This window comes from Telopea speciosissima, chromosome 11 (assembly GCF_018873765.1).
Source record: "Telopea speciosissima isolate NSW1024214 ecotype Mountain lineage chromosome 11, Tspe_v1, whole genome shotgun sequence".
Lineage (NCBI taxonomy): Eukaryota > Viridiplantae > Streptophyta > Magnoliopsida > Proteales > Proteaceae > Telopea > Telopea speciosissima.
In genome coordinates, this window is record NC_057926.1 from 6,267,580 (window position 1) to 6,286,483 (window position 18,904).

Sequence of the window (18,904 nt, forward strand, 5' to 3'; positions counted from 1 at the left end):
ATAGGTCAACTGTCTTCAGGTTTTTCTGGGTTTTGTTTGCCAGCCCCGTTGGATGGAGAATCATAGAACTCCCATGGCTGCGGTGGACTATTTAGTATTTGAGGTTTCTAGAAGTCGGGAAGCAGAGGTTAGATAAATGGAACTTTTTAATGGGCCAACTCAGAAACAAAACAAAGACCTATTATTTGGATCACACTATTAAACAGCCAACACTACCAAGCCTGAAACTCCATTAACGCCGCCACAGTGCAACCACTAGCCATCGACACCACTTACAGACGTTAAAACCATTAAACTATTTTCTGAGTTTGCACTCTTTAAAGACTGATTTGGGGAAAAAATTTTCAGTTTCAATCTTAATCGATCTGGGGAAGATGAGGGTATTTTAGTCATTTTAGTTTTAAATTTTGGTGAGTTATGATTAGAAAGGCATTTTGATCATTAGATTCCTTAAAATTAACATTTAACATCTCAAATTAACGGTAGGAACCGACGTGCTACAATGTTTTGAAATAAGGGAGAATTTGCAATTAAAAAAATTGTCGAGGGTCATTTGGACAAATGAATATTTTCAGGGGGGCATTTGTCAAAAACCCAAAAAAAATTGGATCAAAACGATCCTTATTGATTGGATCAATTTTGGACTGGGGTATGATGGAACTGGCTAAAAACCAGACCGCATCGAACCACCCAATATTTGGATTAAAAATCAAACCTAATAAAACCGATAAACGAACCTAGTACAAATAATCATATTTAATAATACTCATTCTCATTGACAGCTTTTGTACTCACACTTTTTTTTTTTTTTTGGTGAAAGCTTTTGTACTCAAAATTTTTTTGTACTCATACTCATTGAAAGATGAAAGACGACTATTTCTCCTTCTATTAACAAGCAATTTCTCCTAACTTGGGAGAACAATAGCCAACAATTGTAAGAGATACCATTCAGTTATAAAATATACAGATTTATCTTCTTTAAGATTTGACAAAAATGTTTGACATTAATTTCTCTACTCCAAGTTACTCTACCTACAATATGAGTTTCCATTAAAAACTGGTTTTAGGTGCCAAAAGGAAACACTGACCATAAATTAATCCATACGATTGGTTTACTTGTATAATCATTTATTGTGGTCATGATTTGCTTTAATTCTCTATGGATTGGATTACTAAATAATAAATACCCAGATTTCAATTGAAGGAATGGTTTAAACCAGTCATCATCTTTTCTAATGGTTGAAATCTATAGTATGCAAGTTATCAAAGGGCTTACTGCTATGATATAGTCCCGATGATGTTTATCGGATCAGCTTGACAAGGGTCTAGGTTATTTTATACTGATAACTAACTTCAAATCTGATCAAGTTTGTACTAATATTTCTATATTTCTAAACTATACATATTATCAAAGAAAACTACCGAATATTTCCTCACTACTGATTATGAATGTAAGATTTCATTAATTTGGTTCAAGCCCGAAAATAAACCTATTTAAATCGGTATTAAATTGATACTAAAAAATCAAATTAAATCCAAAGCGATTGAAAATCGAAATTCCTTATCAATTTGATTTTGGATTCATTTATTTTTAAATCGAAACCAATTCAATCCGATCGAAACCAAGCCGAATCAACCATTTGACACCTGACGGAGGTCAGGGTGTCAATCCGGTACAGTTTCGATACGGTACAAAAATCAAATATCCCATACCGTTATTGTACCGTACTGTACCGGATAAATGGTGAATTTCCCATACCGATACTATACTGACTCGATACGATTTTGGTACGGTTTTTATGCGGTATGATATTCGGTATTATACCTATATATGGTATTCAATATGTTATTTTTTATATATAAGTTAATAAAATTATTACATACAATATGAAATATTGAAATATATTATATTGTATATATAAATTATTCTATATTAGAAATACATATATACTTTTATATATATAGTCATATAATTGTATATATATTATATAGCTTTTAATTCGGTACAATATCGTATTGGATAAAACGGTATGATATCAATATATATCGACGGTTTTAACCTTCATATCGATACTGTATCATACCGAGTATGATATCATTTTTCCATACCAATACCATACCAAATTATATTTGATGTGGTAATACGGTGCAGTATCAATTGCAGTATACAATTTCGGTACCGGATTGACACCCTTAGACGGAGGATGTAATGGACATGTTAATTTTTTCCTTTTCATTTTGTTTTATCGGTGTTATAATTGTGGGGCTTACGTAAGAGTGTATAGTTGTGGGCGGCGCACTTGCACTTGGTACCTTTTTTTTGATAAACACTTGCACTTGGTACCCGTAGTGAGATGTATGAGACTAGCAGTTCCAATGCAAGGTAAATGTTTTCTATGTGGATCACTTGTGGAACACTTGATGAAGTGGATGCATCGGACGGTCATAAAAAAGCATAAGGTAAACCAACCAATTCGGATACCAATCCGATTGATGAAATGCATGATCATACTTTACGGAGATAAATCATAGTTATATCCAATCTATTCTCCCTCATCAATTTCTGATATGTACAAAACAGAATCTACTTTCCTTTCGCCAGTCGTGAAAATTTCGGGTAAAAATTTTCGGCCATGGCTACTCTTCTCCGTACATGTGGACCTCCATTTCTAGGATTCCATAAACGACCATCCACTTACGAGAGTGGAAATCTAGTTCGACTCCGGCAGAAGAATGCTACCAGTATTGATCTACGGCGGTGGCGGAGAAGAGGAGTGGTGATGGCAGCGGCTGCGCCGCGTGTGGGGACGGAGGCGTTGCAAAAGGGCATTGCTGAGTTATATGACGAGTCGTCGGGGATATGGGAGGATATATGGGGAGACCATATGCACCATGGGTTCTACGATCCAGACGTGCAATCTTCGATATCTGACCATCGGAATGCTCAGATTCGCATGATTGAAGAAACGCTCAGATTTGGCGGCGTCTCAGGTTAAAGCTCTTATCTTCTTAACTCTTGCTTTTGCCTTCTCATATTTCCATTAGTTTTAACAACGAGAACATATTCGTTATAAACTAAAACTCTCTTTGGCATGATTTACATTTCTGTTTATTTTCTATTTATAAAAAATCATTTACAATAATAATTTGTATAATGAAAATAAGTTTGGTATTACTTATTTTTAAAATAAATTCTATAACCTGTGTGTGAGTCTCAGAGAGATATGGGGGAGTAGCAGAGGGGGTAGGGGTCGGAGAAGAGGGGAGGGGTCAGGGAAGGGGCGGGGAAGGCAGGGATGGGAAGTAAAAGAGCAACAAATGTGACCTCATTTGTTCTCACCAGAGTTTTAAAACATGGATTCACCGACGGAATCACCAATCTCCGATCTGGATTGGATCGAAATCGGCCCGGATCGGTGTCCAAGAATCCTAGAATTGGTCCTCAGATCCAAAAACAGGGAATTTCTAGGTGTTTGGTTGTGAATCGGCCATGTCGGATCGGTGGGAACCGGGATCGGTCATAGCTGATTTGATTCGAATCGACCGATTTACCGATTCACCAATTCGATTCCTGATTCTTAAACCCTGGTTCTCACCCCAGTTCTTAACATTTCACAGAAGACCTGAATAACACTGTTTCCATCCCCATGAATAGTAGTTACACCAAGGAAAACAAAATAGGAACTATAGAACTCATATTTAGGTACCGTTTGACAATGTTACTAGTGTTTCTGTGCTGTTTCTGACCAAAAACGTATTTTGGTGTTACTGTTACCAGAATAATGTTACTGGCTTCCTGAAAGGTGTTTGATAAGCCTGTTCCAGAAACGTATCCAGAACACTATTAATACTGAAAAGTGTTTGATAAAACCTGTTTCTGTAACAGTTTTGTATTGATTAATATAAATTACAAAATTGCCATTTTTACTATAATACATATAAAGTCATGGATGGTAGAACATTAAAAATTATTTTTAGTAAAAAAATATTAAAAAAAGGGTCTTGGTGGATTCAAACCATCATCCCCTTGGAACATGCTTGAGACATCCTCATGTTCCAAGTGCTCTACCAATTTGAGCTAAAGACCCAACAAGTAAAGTTTGAAATTTACAAGTAACCATGAGACCATGCCACAAACCATGCTTCAATGATAATACTAAACACAATCAACCATTTCATTCTACATGTCAAACAAAGTCAGAATAAACAAATAAAAGAAAAGAAAAAAATATCACAAAGCAAACATTAATAGATCACAAGTGGTAATCCAATGGAAGCAACAGAATTTCGTCAACACTTAACCAAATTAATTAGCTGTGCTGTAGCAAATTCATATCATGACTCAACATTATGCATGTAATCCAGTGATCCACCATGATGACTCAACATATGGATAACAGAGAGAAATATTGACAGTGGAAAAAGAACAGAGGGAGAAGAAAAAAGAGAAGAGATGGTGATCAGATGTGGAGAAATTTGTGGTGGGTCTTCTTTGAAACTTTGAATGGGGAGAGCTTAGGTGTTCAGCAGTCCAAAGAAAGAGCAAAGATTGTAGAGTCTTTTGCAAAGGATAGGATGAAACAAGTTCCATATCAAAATCCGCAACTTTTTGTAACAGGCTTTGCAAAAGATGAACATCTAGTCAGTGAAACTCAAGATGCAACACCAAAATCCTAACAGGAATTGACAGCAAACCTTCCAGCAGAAACCTTCTTCAGCCTCAGCAAGACCAAAATATGGTTCTTATTCTCAAAGTGGGTGGAGGAGGTCCTTATTAGATACCTCTGGATCCTATGAAGAAAATATTTGAGTACCACTCCCCAAAACTGAGAAAAGTAAGAATGATGTCATGGTAACACAAATTCCTTCAAATTCCTCAACTTGGTTCCAAAATCCAATAGGAGCTGTGACAGAAAAACAGGCCCACCGACTGCTTCTCTCCCTCCCTCGTACTTGACCCATGAGTCCATGACACAACTACCACAGTTTCAAGGTAAAAGAGCGACAGCAAAATGATAGGTTCAATCTCCAAAATACCATAGCTGGTGGATCCAATGAGAACCATGTCATGATAAGAAAAATGGATGCATAATTTCCATGTCTACCTTCGACGTTTCCTATAGCTAGTTTATGGGACTTCCCAATGCTTTGTGAATCACAATGACACAATCCAGTCCCAGGTGCAAATGGCAGGTTTCATCAAGCCACAAACATTGACCAAATTCTTTTTATAAACCTATACAAGCAGTGGTGGAAAATGGACAAAGCCTATCCTTGACAGCCTTAAAGTAAAAACTAACAACATTACCTTTTAGTGGATAAAAGCAAGCAAGTGATTGCCATTTTGGAAAACAGTAGATAATTTGAACAACAACAACTACAAATCCATACAAACAATTTGGAGGAAGAAACTTTAACCAAGGAGAGAACAAGGTTGATGCACACAATTAAGTGACAGTTAACACAAGCTGAGCAAAGAGTTATACAGTGCAAAAGCTCTGGCAGTTAATAGGTACAAACTCTACAAAAAGGTACAACCAAATTCTCATGTATAGCAATCTGTCACATAGTGAATTATTGATAATTAGTATTAGAAAGAACCACAACTTCCTCACCTTTACAGTAATGCACTCTTCGAAGGACTCTCTATACTTTCCATAGAGCTGTTGGGCATAATCATGAGGGGGCTTCTGAGTGCACATGTTGTAGATAATTCTGTTTTCAGTTAAGAACAATAACAATGACTGCCATGAAAACACATTGGCTGCAAGAGAATAACAAATATCTATTTGAGACAGGAAAACAAAACCAACAAATTAGGTAAAATAGGAATCACAACTCGGCTTGATCCTTTTCAAACCATTCTTAGAATCTGAAGATTTCTAGTTAAAGAATGAATTCCTAAATCTGAGAATCGATGGAAGGTTTAGACAAACCAAATTAATTCAAATCAAACCATTAGAATAGGTTGGAATTGAAATCGAATTGCCCCCCTTATCTATTCAATACTAGGCCCAAAATATGAAATCAATCAGACGGTGGGTTCGGGATTGATTTTTAGAACTCTAATTCTGAAATTTGGAATTCATAGCAAAAAGAGGAAATTTTAATTAACTTCAGAACCAGAGCTCTGAAGGCTCTCAAACCCTGGTCGAGTTTGACTCCTAGGGTCCTCTTGAAACCCCAAAGAAGGGCTGGATCTGATCTACAGATCAGCCTGCAGTTATAATTCTGTATTGCTGAAATAAGAAAGTGTTTCAGTAATTTAAATCCTGAGATTTCTATAACCAGAATACTCCATAAATCTGAGAGGTTGTAATGATATCTAGCCGGGATTAAAACTAACAATCAAAGAGCCAATCAATGGAGTATTAACATAGTTATAGAATGAAGTGAAAAACAGAGTATGAGGGAATAGAATAAAGTACATATCAAAAGTGTAAAATCCGTACCTTTTGTGAATTTCTTCGACCTACAACTCAAATGAAGAACAGTAGAGAGTAGCAGTCCAACGTTACCTGTTATGAAATGATTCCTAGTTTTTCTTTTCCTGTCTTTTAAGAAAAATTCTAAACCATTAAGGGATTTTTTCCATTTTCCTCTCTCTCTCTCTCTCTCGTCTGTGCCTTTGGTGTTATTGTGATGAAGCTTTCCCGACGAATTTGATCTTCTATTTCAACGGTGATACAATTGTTCTGCGGTGAATCAAGAGGCAATCAATTGACCCCCCTTCATCGTTCCCTCTTCCCATCGGCCTCGCATCGCATGGTTCTTCTTCCTATTCACAGATCGAAGCCACATGGGTTTCCAATGACCCGCTAAAGAAAAAGGAAGAAAAACTAGATGGGTGTTTAGAAAAATCCAGTCGATCTGGGGCCGTTTAGTGAGGAACCATGGAGGTGCAGAGGCTTGGGCAGTTAATGCTCCTCTGGTCAAGAATCTGAAGCACTCGTGTAGCCCTCGTGGGTGGAAACCATACTGCTGCCAGGTATTGCACTCGCTAGAAGAAGAAGAAATGGGGTTGTTGGCTCCAGGATTTCGATCCCCCAAGAACCAGAGCAGGTTCAAACAACTGCACAGAAGTGGAATCACAATTAAACTACCCAATTTAAGGGTTCTCAATATTATCGCTCGATCGGTGCTTCTGGCCTTGGTCATTATCTTTACCCCCTAGCTTGGATCTCTTGTCATTGGTGATCTGTCCTTCTCTTACACTGCTGCTGCATCTGAGGTCCGCATTCATAGTGAACCATTGTTGCTTGTGCTCCTTTGGGACTTAACCATGAAGGCCTCTTCAAATCGGGCGACAAAGCCCTCTTTCTGAGTCGCCGTGGCGATGCCTTTCTTTGTTTATTTTAGTAAGATTCTGCAACTATTGTTTTCTTTGAGTTTTGAATCTCATGGGTTCGGAGAGGGAGTGCTGGAGGCGGTAAGGAGAGGGAGTGCTGGAGACGGTAAGGAGAGGGAGCCGGAGCCGGAGAGAGAGAAGAAGGGGAGAAGGTGAGGAAGAGGGAGATGGACGAGAGAGAGAGAGGTAGGTTGAGTGAGCGAGAGATGGAGATAGCAAACTATCGGGTAACAGTTTTAGGTTTTGGTCCAACAAATGTAAAAACAACAAATTGTTGTTATTACAAAAACGTTTTTAAATTCATAAATTGTTATAAATTCCTATTTTTGTTATAAAAAACAAGTGAAACAAAACAGATTTCTCAAACGCGTTTTCTGTGCTAATTGTGTGCTGGAAACATTAATAGCACAGAAACAATAGAAACCAAATGTTGTCAAACGGTACCTTAGTAACCATTAAGATCTCACAACCTAAGTGCGTAAGGTTGCTCCATTTGTGACCTAGTGGTTGCGGGTTCGAGATGGGAAACAGTCTCTCTGCAAAGCAGGGGTAAGGCTGCTTACATTATGACCCTCCTCAGACCCCCGCAGTGGCAGGAGCCTTGTGCACTGGGTACACCCTTTAAGATCTCACAAACTGCTGGGCAGATCAGCATCCACTTTGGAACTAATGTAGAATCTAGTCAAAGGAAATAAGCCTTAAAATATCTCAGCCAACAGATGGTTAGATTGAGAAAAATGAGGAATATCTTAAATTAGGAAGTAGAACCCAAAATAGAAGCGTACTGTTACTGTCGATCTGGACTATGGATGGAGTTACAACTCAGGTCGAATGAAGACTTTGAGAAGATGTTGTGACTATCAAAAATCCACCATGGTGTACTGTTCTGAATTCTGATCAATTGCTCTGAAGGGGATAAGCTACAGTAAGAGAAACTCCCAATTTCTGTAGCCGCAGGGTACTGTCAACATGATTGAATCCTCCAATGGATCTCCCCTATTGTTATCAATACTCCTCTTCAATAACGCAACTGGACAGCAACTTAAATGCCCGAGAACAGGTCTAGAATACTAGCTGGAATTGCAGGGAATATGAAAGAAGAAAAAGGGAGGAAGGGATATGACCAAGGCCTCTCACGTACGGCCTTGGTCAGTCTCTCACCAACCGATAGGGAATCTCACCCACACAACTGTTTTTCACAGCAAACAAAGGCTCAAAGCCAATCTTCATTAATCTTCAAAACCATGAGGGAGGCTCTGAAGCTCCCTTACAATATGAAGGGTAGCATACTATCTCTAGAAGGAAAGAAATAAATTAGAAACTACTAAAATAGGTCCCTACATGTAGTAGTGGACCAGTGGTGCCTTCTACATCGAGGAAATAGAACCAATACAATTAGAAACTAAAGATACTACTAAGTAACCAAAATAGAAACTGTGCTAACTAATAGTAGACTACAAAAGTAACCCCACGATTCTGGTTTCAGTCCAGACCATGGGCTTGGTCTTGCCTGAACCAAAGGTCCTGTTGAAGAACCTTGGGCCAAAGTATGGACCTGGTTCTTTTTATTCCTCTGGCTATACTGCTTGTAGTACAGGTTGTCTACATCAGGGAGACTTTTCTAGGTGGGCTGACCAAATAACCTTATAATATGTACATGCTTGTACCTAAGATTTCTGTGCTTTGTTTGTTGCAAGTGTTAGAAGGAAGTGTATAAGGTGCAAACCCAAACAACATAAGCCACTTTTTAACTTTTGTGTCTCTTAAAATTATTTCTATACTAATGAATGTTGTCTCCTTATTTTGCCAAATCCAATGCTCCATATATTTGTAAATTTCTTTGATGCTTGAATCCATATTAATGTCCATGGATCATGTCTTAATGCTTCCATGTTTAGCTTCTCTGACAACTGACAGTAGTTCCAGAAGCCTCATAGAGTTGACTTTTTCCCCCTTTCTTGATGAATTAAAAGTTGCAGTTTTTGTTAGTAGAATAGATGAATGTGATAGTACTTCCTGTAGACATTAGAATATTCAACTGTGTAGGATCTGCAACCTATCCAGGTTTCTGTGGAACTAGGAGTTGACTAAATCCGTTTTCTTTTAATCTCTACCAACAATAGTAGATCTTGCAGTCATGGGTTGAATAGTACCTCTGATTTACACTTAATTTTCTTGGAAATGAAATTCTTATATCTTTCCAATTTTTATATCGTTATTCTACTGTTATGACGTATTGGTTTGTGCTTTGCAGAGGATCCAGTTAAAAGACCCATGACCATAGTTGATGTTGGGTGTGGGATTGGTGGCAGCTCCAGGTACCTAGCAAGGAAATATGGGGCCAAATGCCAAGGTATCACCTTGAGCCCAGTCCAGGCACAAAGGGCTCACTCTCTGGCTTTGGACTGTGGCTTAGCAGATAGGGTATGTGAGCTTTGTGATACCTAATGTTTCTCTCTGATTTGTTGCTTTACTCAATATAACTTTCAAGTGGCAAGAAACATGATTTGTTAATTGTTAAAAGATCCAAGATTGCAAGAGGAAAACAAAAATAAGGAAAAAAAAAAAGTCACTGTTAAATACTCTCCTGAAGAAACAGGACTGTGGATGGAATTATACTGATGCAAAATAGGCCGTGGAAATGATAGAATTCTGATATTAAAGTTGCTGGAATTTTCAGCATCCAGAAAATTCTGTCCTTCAGACACAGCACGTTGAGGAGGGTGTGCGCAGGTTTAGCTCTGATGGCGCATGTTTAGGGTTTTGGTAACCAGGCTGCTTTCACGTGGGTTTTGGGCATGGCGGCTCCTCCTAGGGAGGATCGGCCCCCTGATCCTCCACCTCGGCTTGGGATAGGTCATGGTGGGGCTGTTTCTTATGCTGCCGTGGTGACCAGGTCGCTTTCGCTGCCACCTGTTCCTGTTGAGATTGAAAAACCCTCGACTTTCTTTGGGTGTCCTGCGGTCTTCTTCTCCAGGGAGGAGTTGGACCTCTTGGAAGTGGCCTTCGCTACTTCCCTTGTTGCCAAGTGCAGCTATGGGAAGCCATCTTTGTTCGTCATCAAGGAGGCCATTCAAAAGGGCTTGCACCTGCAGGGGGATTTTGTTGTCTTGGCTCTCGACCCACGGCATGTGCTCCTGAGATTCTCTGCCCAAGCTGATTATGTCAAGGTCTGGATGAAGGAGCAGATGCATATCCAAGGGTTTCTCTTCCGTTTTATGAAGTGGACATCGGACTTCGTCTCGGGTTGGGAGTCTCCATTGGCGCCGGTGTGGATCTCATTGTTGGGGCTGCCGGTGAACTTGTATCAGGGCAACTTCTTGAGGTCCATCGCAGGGACTATTGGCAAGGTTTTGAAGGTGGATGGGGCCATGGCGAATTGCACGTGCACTGTGGCAGCCCGTGTGTGTGTTGAGGTGGATTTGCAAGCTTCTCTTCTGGCAAAGGTCTAGGTTGGGTGTGGTGGTAGTGGTTTTCACCAGGCAATGGTGTATGAAAGGCTACCTGCTTACTGTGTCGCTTGTTCGAAAATTGGCCACTTGAAGGAAGTGTGCAGGAAAATCCAGAGGCAGAGGCCTACCAGTGTTCATTCTGATGTCGCAGCAGTTGTGCATAACGCTGCAGGAGCAACAACGACTGAAATTTTGGAGGAGGGAAGGAACTGTGGGGGGGTTTTTATTCCTCGAGGAGAGGGTACTTCGACAGGGAGGGCCAGAGAGGTTAGGGAGTCTGTGGACCAGGGACCGGTGGGGTTACCTCGACGGAGGAGTGGCCGTTGGAAGCCGGTGGCGCTGTCGGCTATGAAGGAATAGGTGAAGGGATGCGCCGCTATGGCTGAAACTGTCGCACCTAATACTGGCGGCGTGATAGCTGTCGCGACAGATGGGGGGGCTACACCTTGTGTAGTAGAGGAGGGAGAGATCCCAAGCATGGCGACGCAGGTCCTGGAAACCGGAGGGGAGCAAACTATAGAGTTGGAACTTCCTGAAGGGTCTGCCAGTTCAGTGGGAGCTGCAGGCAGGGGCATGGGGCTGAGGTCTTCTTCTCTTTGCGTTGTCACTGAGACTTTTTTTAAAGGGGGAACTGCCTCGGCAAGCTCGAAGGATAACTGGCAGGCGCAGGCTTCAGTGCCTATGGAGACAAGCCGTGAGGCGTTGATGGATAGTCTGAGGGCCTTCAAGGCTACTCTTCCCTGGAGGGTTAGCAGGTTGATGGAGAGGCTGTCAGAGACGCATATGGGGGCAACACCAGGCATTGAGAGATTACCAGAGACATAGACGGAGTCAGCACCAGGGGGCCACGGGGCGAGGAGGCGATTGCAACAGCGGGCAGCATGCCTTAGTGCAGCCTTGGTATACAGGCGAAAAAAGATTAAGAAGGCTAGGACGGGAAGGAGGGCTCTAGAGGGGGGGCAGAGGCGTGTCACGAGATCGATGAGGTCGGCAGTTGATTCCCTTAACTCTGTTCAATGAGTTGCATTTTTTTGAATGCCTGGGGGATTGGGAACAAAGCCCACTTGTAGGCGGTTAAAAGCTCTTGTAAGCTTGCATAAGGTGGACATGGTAGCGGTGGCTGAACCAAAAGCACAGGTCGCCAAGGCGAATGTTGTGAAGAGGCGGATTGGGATGGAATCAGTTCACACTTCGGACAGGTTATGGATTTTCTGGAGATCATCAAATCAGGTGAGGGTGGTTGAGGAGCATGGGCAGTACGTCACGGTGGAATGTGGGGGGTGGTGGTGCAGGCTCCTATGTCCTCACCTTTGTCCATGGCCTTTGCTCGAGGGTGGAGAGAAGGGAGCTATGGGAGAAGCTGAAAACATTCTCTCTTTCTGTCACGTTGCCTTGGGCGGTTGGGGGGGACTTCAATGCTGTGGCGGCTTCTTTGGAAAAAGTGGGCAGTAGACCGGTGTGTTCCTTATCAATGGAGGAGTTTGAAAGTTTCTTAAACAGGGCGGCCCTAATTGATGCAGGTTACAGTGGCAACATTTTCACATGGTCCAACAACCAGGCAGGTGCGAGCAGGGTCATGGCTCGGCTTGACAGGTTTTTGGTGAATGCGACTTGGGCGAGTGCTTTTAGCAGGTTTTCGGTGACTCATTTTAACAGGTCCTGCACTGATCATGCTCCGATCGGCCTCTCCTTTAGGTTGGATGCCCCCCGCCCTGTGGCTGGTTTTAAATTTCAGCAGATGTGGCTCCGGCACCCAGGTTTCCAAGACTTTGTCAAGAGCTAGTGGGAAAAGCTGGTGGTGGGCATGCCACTGGGGTTTTATTCTTGGAGCTCAAGGGGCTTCATATTGCCCTTCGCAAATGGAATAAGGAGGCCTTTGGTAACATACACCAGCGAGTTAGGGATGCAGAGGATGCGGTTTGTAGGGCTGAAACGTTGTTTGACTTGCGAGCTGACGACGCCTCCAGAGCTTCCCTTGGGGCAGCAAAGGAAGAACTGCAGGAGGTCTTATTGCAAGAGGAGATTTTCTAGAAGTAAAAGTCTAGAGTCACTTGGCTAAAGGAAGGGGATCGGAACACAAAGGTCTTTCATGCCACGGTCAATGTCAGGAGGAGGATGGCAGGTGTGCAGAGGATTAGAGGGGCAGATGGCAGCTGGATTTTTGATTTTGAGGGGGTACAGGAGGAGGCGGTGCGACATTTTTCAGGGATTTTTACCTCTCAGGGCAGTGTGGTGGACGAGGACCTGATTTCATTGGTCCCTTCGGTGGTGTCCAATGCTGATAATGCCTCTCTACTGGAGACCCCCTCAGTAGAGGAGGTGAAGGGAGCGGTCTTTGCTTTAACCTGTGATAGCGCGCCAGGCCCTGATGGCTTTTCGGGGCATTTCTTTACGTCTTGTTGGGATGTGGTGGGTAATGAGGTGTGGGCTACAGTTAAGGAGTTCTTTGAAGGTGGTGAGCTGCCTAGAAGCTTTACCTTTGCCAACTTGGTTCTGATTCCAAAGAAAGATAACCTAGAGGTGATGGCGGACTTGAGACCTATTAGCCTATGCAACTTCTCATATAAGATTATTGCAAAGCTCTTATCATCCAGACTGGCAGGGTTCCTGCCATCCTTAGTGGCGGAGGAGCAGGGTGCATTCGTACAGGGTAGATGCATTCATGACAACATCTCAATTGTGCAAGAGGTCACTCAGGAGTTGAACAGGAAAACTAGGGGAGGAAATGTGATTCTCAAGCTAGACATGGCTAAGGCCTATGACCGGCTGGAATGGAACTTCTTATGGAGGGTTCTCGCAAAGTTTGCGTTTTGTGGAGACTGGATCAACCTGATCAGGAAGACGGTTGAGAACTGTTGGTTCTCTGTTGTTCATGGAGGCAGGCAGTTGGGTTTTTTCAAGTCCTCCAAGGGTGTGAGATAGGGGGATCCTTTATCGCCGGCTCTTTTCATTCTGGTAGAGGAGGTTTTAAGTAGGGGGCTCAAGGAGTTATTCGCTAAAGGGCATGCCTCCTACTTCAGGCTTCCAAGAGGATGCCCGGGGATCTCTCATAGCCTCTTCGCAGATGACACTATAATTTTTTCCAGGGGGTTAAAGAGCTCGCTAAAGTAGATTATGGGTTTTCTAGGCTGGTATGAAGGTTTTTCTGGTCAGCTGGTCAATAAGCAAAAGAGCTGTTTTGTGATAGGAGCCAGGTCCTCGCCGGCTCAAACCAGATTGGTGGCAATGGTTACTGGGTTCTCGTAGAAGACCTTGCCTATTACCTACCCAGGGGCCCCTCTTTACTGTGGAAGGTTGAAGATCAACTTCTTTGATGGTCTGGTTGATAGGATCTGTAGCAAAGTTGCAGGGTGGAAGGGGAGACTCCTCTCAGCAGGGGGAAGGCTCACCCTCTTGAAGCATGTCCTCTCCTCCATCCCTATCCATGTCTTGGCCACGTTGGATCCCCCCAAGGCTGTTTTGCGAAGGATATACGGCATTTTCGCAGATTTTCTCTGGGGAAGCACGGACTGGGGAAAGCGGAAGCACTGGGTCAGTTGGTAGAAGGTGTGTAGGCCACTGGATGAGGGGGGCCTAGGGGTTAGGTTACTGGAGGATGTTGGGCTCTCGCTGAGGCTTAAGGGATTGTGGAGGGTTTTGACGGATCAGTCGCTTTGGAGCGAGTTTTTTAGGGCCAAGTTCTTTAAAGGCCTTCATATCTCTCTGGCAAATTCAAAAGGGGTAAGCTCAAGATCATGGCGGAATGCCTTGGCCTATAAGGGGCTGCTGATAGACAGATTACGTTGGTTGCTTGGCTCTGGGGATGTCTTCTTTTGGCTGGACAATTGGACCGGGGCTGGTCCATTGATTGATGCGGTGGACAATGGCCTCCTGGTTGATGTGGAGCTGCGCCTAAAAGATGCATTGGAGGATGGCTCGTGGAAGCGGGATTTACTGGACCACATTGATGAGGTGACCATCAGGAACGACATTACTTCAGGTATTTTTCACCTTTCTGATAGGGAAGACGTGCTGGTGTGGACCCCGACAAGTGATGGAGGTTTTGCGATTAAATCAGCCTGGAATGAAATAAGGAGAGTGTCGCCGGTAGTTACATATGCCAAATGGCTTTGGAATCAATCCCTTCCCGTAAAGGTGGCTTTTTTCTCTTGGCAACTAGGGGTGTAAATGAATAGCTGAAATCCGTTTCCGTATCCGTGTCCGTATCCGTTTAGCACTATCCAAATCCGTCCGAAAGCTAAACAGATGCGGATTCGGATAAGCTATAGCTATCCGACAAGCTATATTTACATGTAAACGGATAAAATATCCGATCCGTATCCGTTTAGCACTATCCGAATCCGTCCGATAGCTAATCGGATGCGGATGCAGATATAGCACTATCCGAGCCAAATCCGATCCGTTTATAGCCCTATTGGCAACTAATGAATGGTAAAATACCAACAGATGACTCCTTAATGTCAGTGGGGATTCCGTTGGCTTCCAAGTGCCTATGCTGTGGTTTGCCTAAGAGAGAGACAACAGACCATTGCTTGATTTTGGGTGGTACTGCCACTAAGGTTTGGGCCTTTTTCTACCGGTTTCTTGACATTGAGACGCTCCCATTTCAAGACGTCAGAAGTCGGATTACTCATTGGCAGGGATTAGCAAGCAGACGTTGCCTCAGTGCTTTTATTACAGGGTTACTCCCTTCTTTGATTGTCTGGGAACTCTGGAGGGAAAGAAACAGCAGGAGGCATGACGAACACAGGCGCACGACGATCACGATTATTGCACGCATTAGGTCCTGGGTAAGAGAACTCCCATTACCAGTGAAGGTGAGCAGAGGGGGGTCTTCTAGAGACAGGTTAATCCTGCAATGCTTTGGGCTTAAGGCTGCACCAACGAATATTGCTCGCCCCCTCCTTGTATACTGGTGTCCCCCTATCTTTTCAGTCAAGCTCAATGTTGACAGAATCGTCGGTTAGAAAGAGAGAATAAGAGAATGGAATAACTTGTTTTCATTGATAGGTAAGCCCCCCTCTATTATAAAGGGGAAAATACAAAGGGACTGAAATAGGCGATGTGGGACTAAAACCCACATAGCCGACTGTAGACATAATTACCCCTAACTAACTGTCTCTATAAGAGCAGTGACTTAAACCTAAAAAAATAGGAATTAAACTACCCCAAAAGGACCGGATTACATATTCCAACACTCCCCCTCAAGCTGGATTATACAAATAAGTAAAGAAAGAAGATCCAGCTTGAACTAAAGAAAAAAGAACTCCTAATAATGCTAACACTCCCCCTCAAGTTGGCGCATACAAAGTACTAATGCCCAACTTGAACAAAATGGGAAAAAATTAAGTTGTAACAGAATCCAGCTTGACATATGAATGCAGCTCCCAAATAAACCATCAAGAACTTGAAAAATAGATCTTCAAAACTTGGGCAGACTTGATCAGCAAACCGGGACTGGAATGTCTTCCAAAAAAGGCAGCTTTCACCAATCTTCTATTGCTGTCCAGTGATGAATCTCTGAATGATAATCTTGAAGATAAGTAACTAGGGTAGCGAGCAGATGAATCAAGCAGCAGAAAAGATCAAGCAGCGGAAAAATCAACCCAACTGTAGAACCTCATATAAGCAGGCAATAACCAAACATCTTCAATACTTTAATACTTCAATCTCCCCTTTACAGCAAACTCAACCCAATAGCAAAGTAGATACCCATTGGCAATGGTGAAAACTCTGATCTTCTATGTTTTGCACCAAGTGTTCCTGCAAATTCTGCTTCTACAATGTCTGCAGGTGTACTGTACATAATCCCCCCCTCACGTGTAGTACACGTGGACATAACAACGATGATGTAAGAGATCGGGCAAAAACATAATATTCCAGAATTTTCCAAGAGGTGCTAAGGGTATTAGGGTAATGGAAAAGGAAGAAATGGCAAATTAGAGAATACCATTCATAGTTGTCACGGCGTCATGGCGATCCAAGTCGGTGGAGGGGTGTCACGTCGATATATCGACATGTCGCCTGCCATGGCGTTGCCATGGCGAGCATGTCGACCATGTTTTATTTTTTATTTTCTCTATTTTTAATGTGTTAATAGATGTATACTCAAGCCATGTTTTATTTTTTCTCTATTGTTTCTCAAGTTTTAAGAAGAAAATTCAGAAATCGAAGAGGGAAAGAAGAAATCGAAAGAAATCGAAGAGGGAAAGAAGAAATCAAAGACAGGGAAGAAGAAATCGAAGAGGGAAAGAAGACGGGAAGAAGAAATCGAAGAAGAAATCGAAAGAAATTGAAGAGGGAAAGAAGAAATCGAAGGGGGAAGAAGAAATCGAAGACAGGAAGAAGAAATCGAAGAGAGGAAAGAGAGTCGGGAGGAAGAAATCAAAGAGGGTCGCCATGGCGTAGGTCGCCATGCAGCCCTCTCCAGCGCCAGGACGCCATGACAACTATGATACCATTAACTTCCAAAGGGGTTATGGGTATAAGCCAAAGGTATGTTTTGGGAGGTGGTGAAGTGAAAAGAGCAATGGGATAATGAACCATGGACAAAAGCAATGCAACACAGTACTCTTCAACCTTTTTCAATCGATCAAACTAATTCCAAAACACCAATCTCCAATGATCAGATCTGAATTATAAAAAAACAGGTCTGATTTTTAGAAGGAGAAGGCACCATTCTTCAAAAACTTGATCGATCTTCACACAAGGAAGAACCAGTGTGCAAAATTCCAAACTATAAACTCCCACATGCTAAATAGAATTGACGAAGATATCTGGACAGCAATGGATGTAAGAAGCTTCAACAAAAAACTTGGATCAGATCTGAATTAGTGAATAAGGCTAGGATCAAGCTCTCAAAGTAAGTCGGATATGAACAAAAAATGCTTTACATAACTGAATAGGTTCGTAGTTGCAACCAATAACCTTGGAACACACTGTTGTAATCCCAAATAAGCTGATCTCCAGGGTAGTAGATTCGAGTCTTCAATAATGAAAGAAATTCGATCTCCAATAGTAGGATACTCAGTCTCAATAATAGGGCAATAGTAGTCCACATAAAGGCAGCAATAACATGTCAACCAGTCATGCTTACAGAAGCCAATCAATAGAACCAGCAAGGTAGGTAGTAACGCTCAATAGAACCAGCAAATATAAGATAATCACTCAATAGATCCAATAGGTAGTTGAAGCAGCCAGCCACATAAGAACAACGAAAATAGGTTGATAATTGGAAAAATCGAGCCATAAGAATGAACCTGAATTTTTTCCAAAAATAACTGATGAATGATGCTGAAATATGGGTTGAATACTCCTCTGATATGTATAAGACTCTCCTCAAAATATGAGCTTGATAGGAAAACCCTAACCCTAAAATCGATTATTGTCAGGGTTTTAGAAAACCCTGAAATTGAGATTGATTTAGGGAAAGGGGGCTGTAATTGCTGATGTAGACATGTAATAGCTGCTGACCAAGGCTGCTAGAATGGAACCTCCAAGGTGAACAATCAATCTCCAGTGAGAGTGAGACCTGATCTTCAAAGGGAAGAGATTCCAAAAAATCACAGAAGTGGAGCAGGGCAGTATTACAGCACTACACCAGCATAAAGGACCTTCTTCAAGCCTTGAACTGATGAAGGAGAGTTCTCTTTTAATGTTAGAACCACCTCCAAAGCACTCGAACAGCAGCAAACATCCCTAGCCCAAATCGATTTTTATCAGGGTTTTGGAAAACCCTGATAAGAAGAGATCGATTGGGGTAGGGGTCTTCAAAAAACTTGGATAGGTGCAATATTGAGGTCGATTGGTCCTTGAAGTGGGAGTAATCAACCCTCAAAAATTAGCAAAACCGAAACACGAAAGTCGGGGTTTTGGCGAGTAACCAAATTAGCAGGTTAAGGAATTTTCTTTGTAGAAACAAATCCAGCCATCGAAAGGGTCCAAACTTAGGTCGAGTAGGGCTTGTAGTAATAGGGAATCACCCCCAAAAGATCAGCTGCATCTGAAAAAGGAAACACCAAAATCGATTGGAGTCAGGGTTTTGAAAAACCTTGACAAGTTGAGATCGATTAGGGTATGGTGGCTGGAATTAATTAAAGCTTGG

General features: G+C 42.2%; 1 protein-coding gene across 1 annotated transcript in view; it reads left to right on the top strand.

Moving 5' to 3' along the window:
* The first annotated feature begins 2,685 nt into the window (after positions 1 to 2,685).
* The window catches only part of LOC122646314 (probable tocopherol O-methyltransferase, chloroplastic), a 47,415-nt gene continuing 31,196 nt past the window's right edge, over positions 2,686 to 18,904 (top strand). The window contains exons 1-2 of the mRNA XM_043839845.1: positions 2,686 to 2,991; positions 9,603 to 9,772. Coding sequence (XP_043695780.1) covers positions 2,781 to 2,991; positions 9,603 to 9,772 — 381 coding nt within the window. The 5' untranslated portion in view covers positions 2,686 to 2,780. The remainder of the gene's footprint in view (positions 2,992 to 9,602; positions 9,773 to 18,904) is intronic.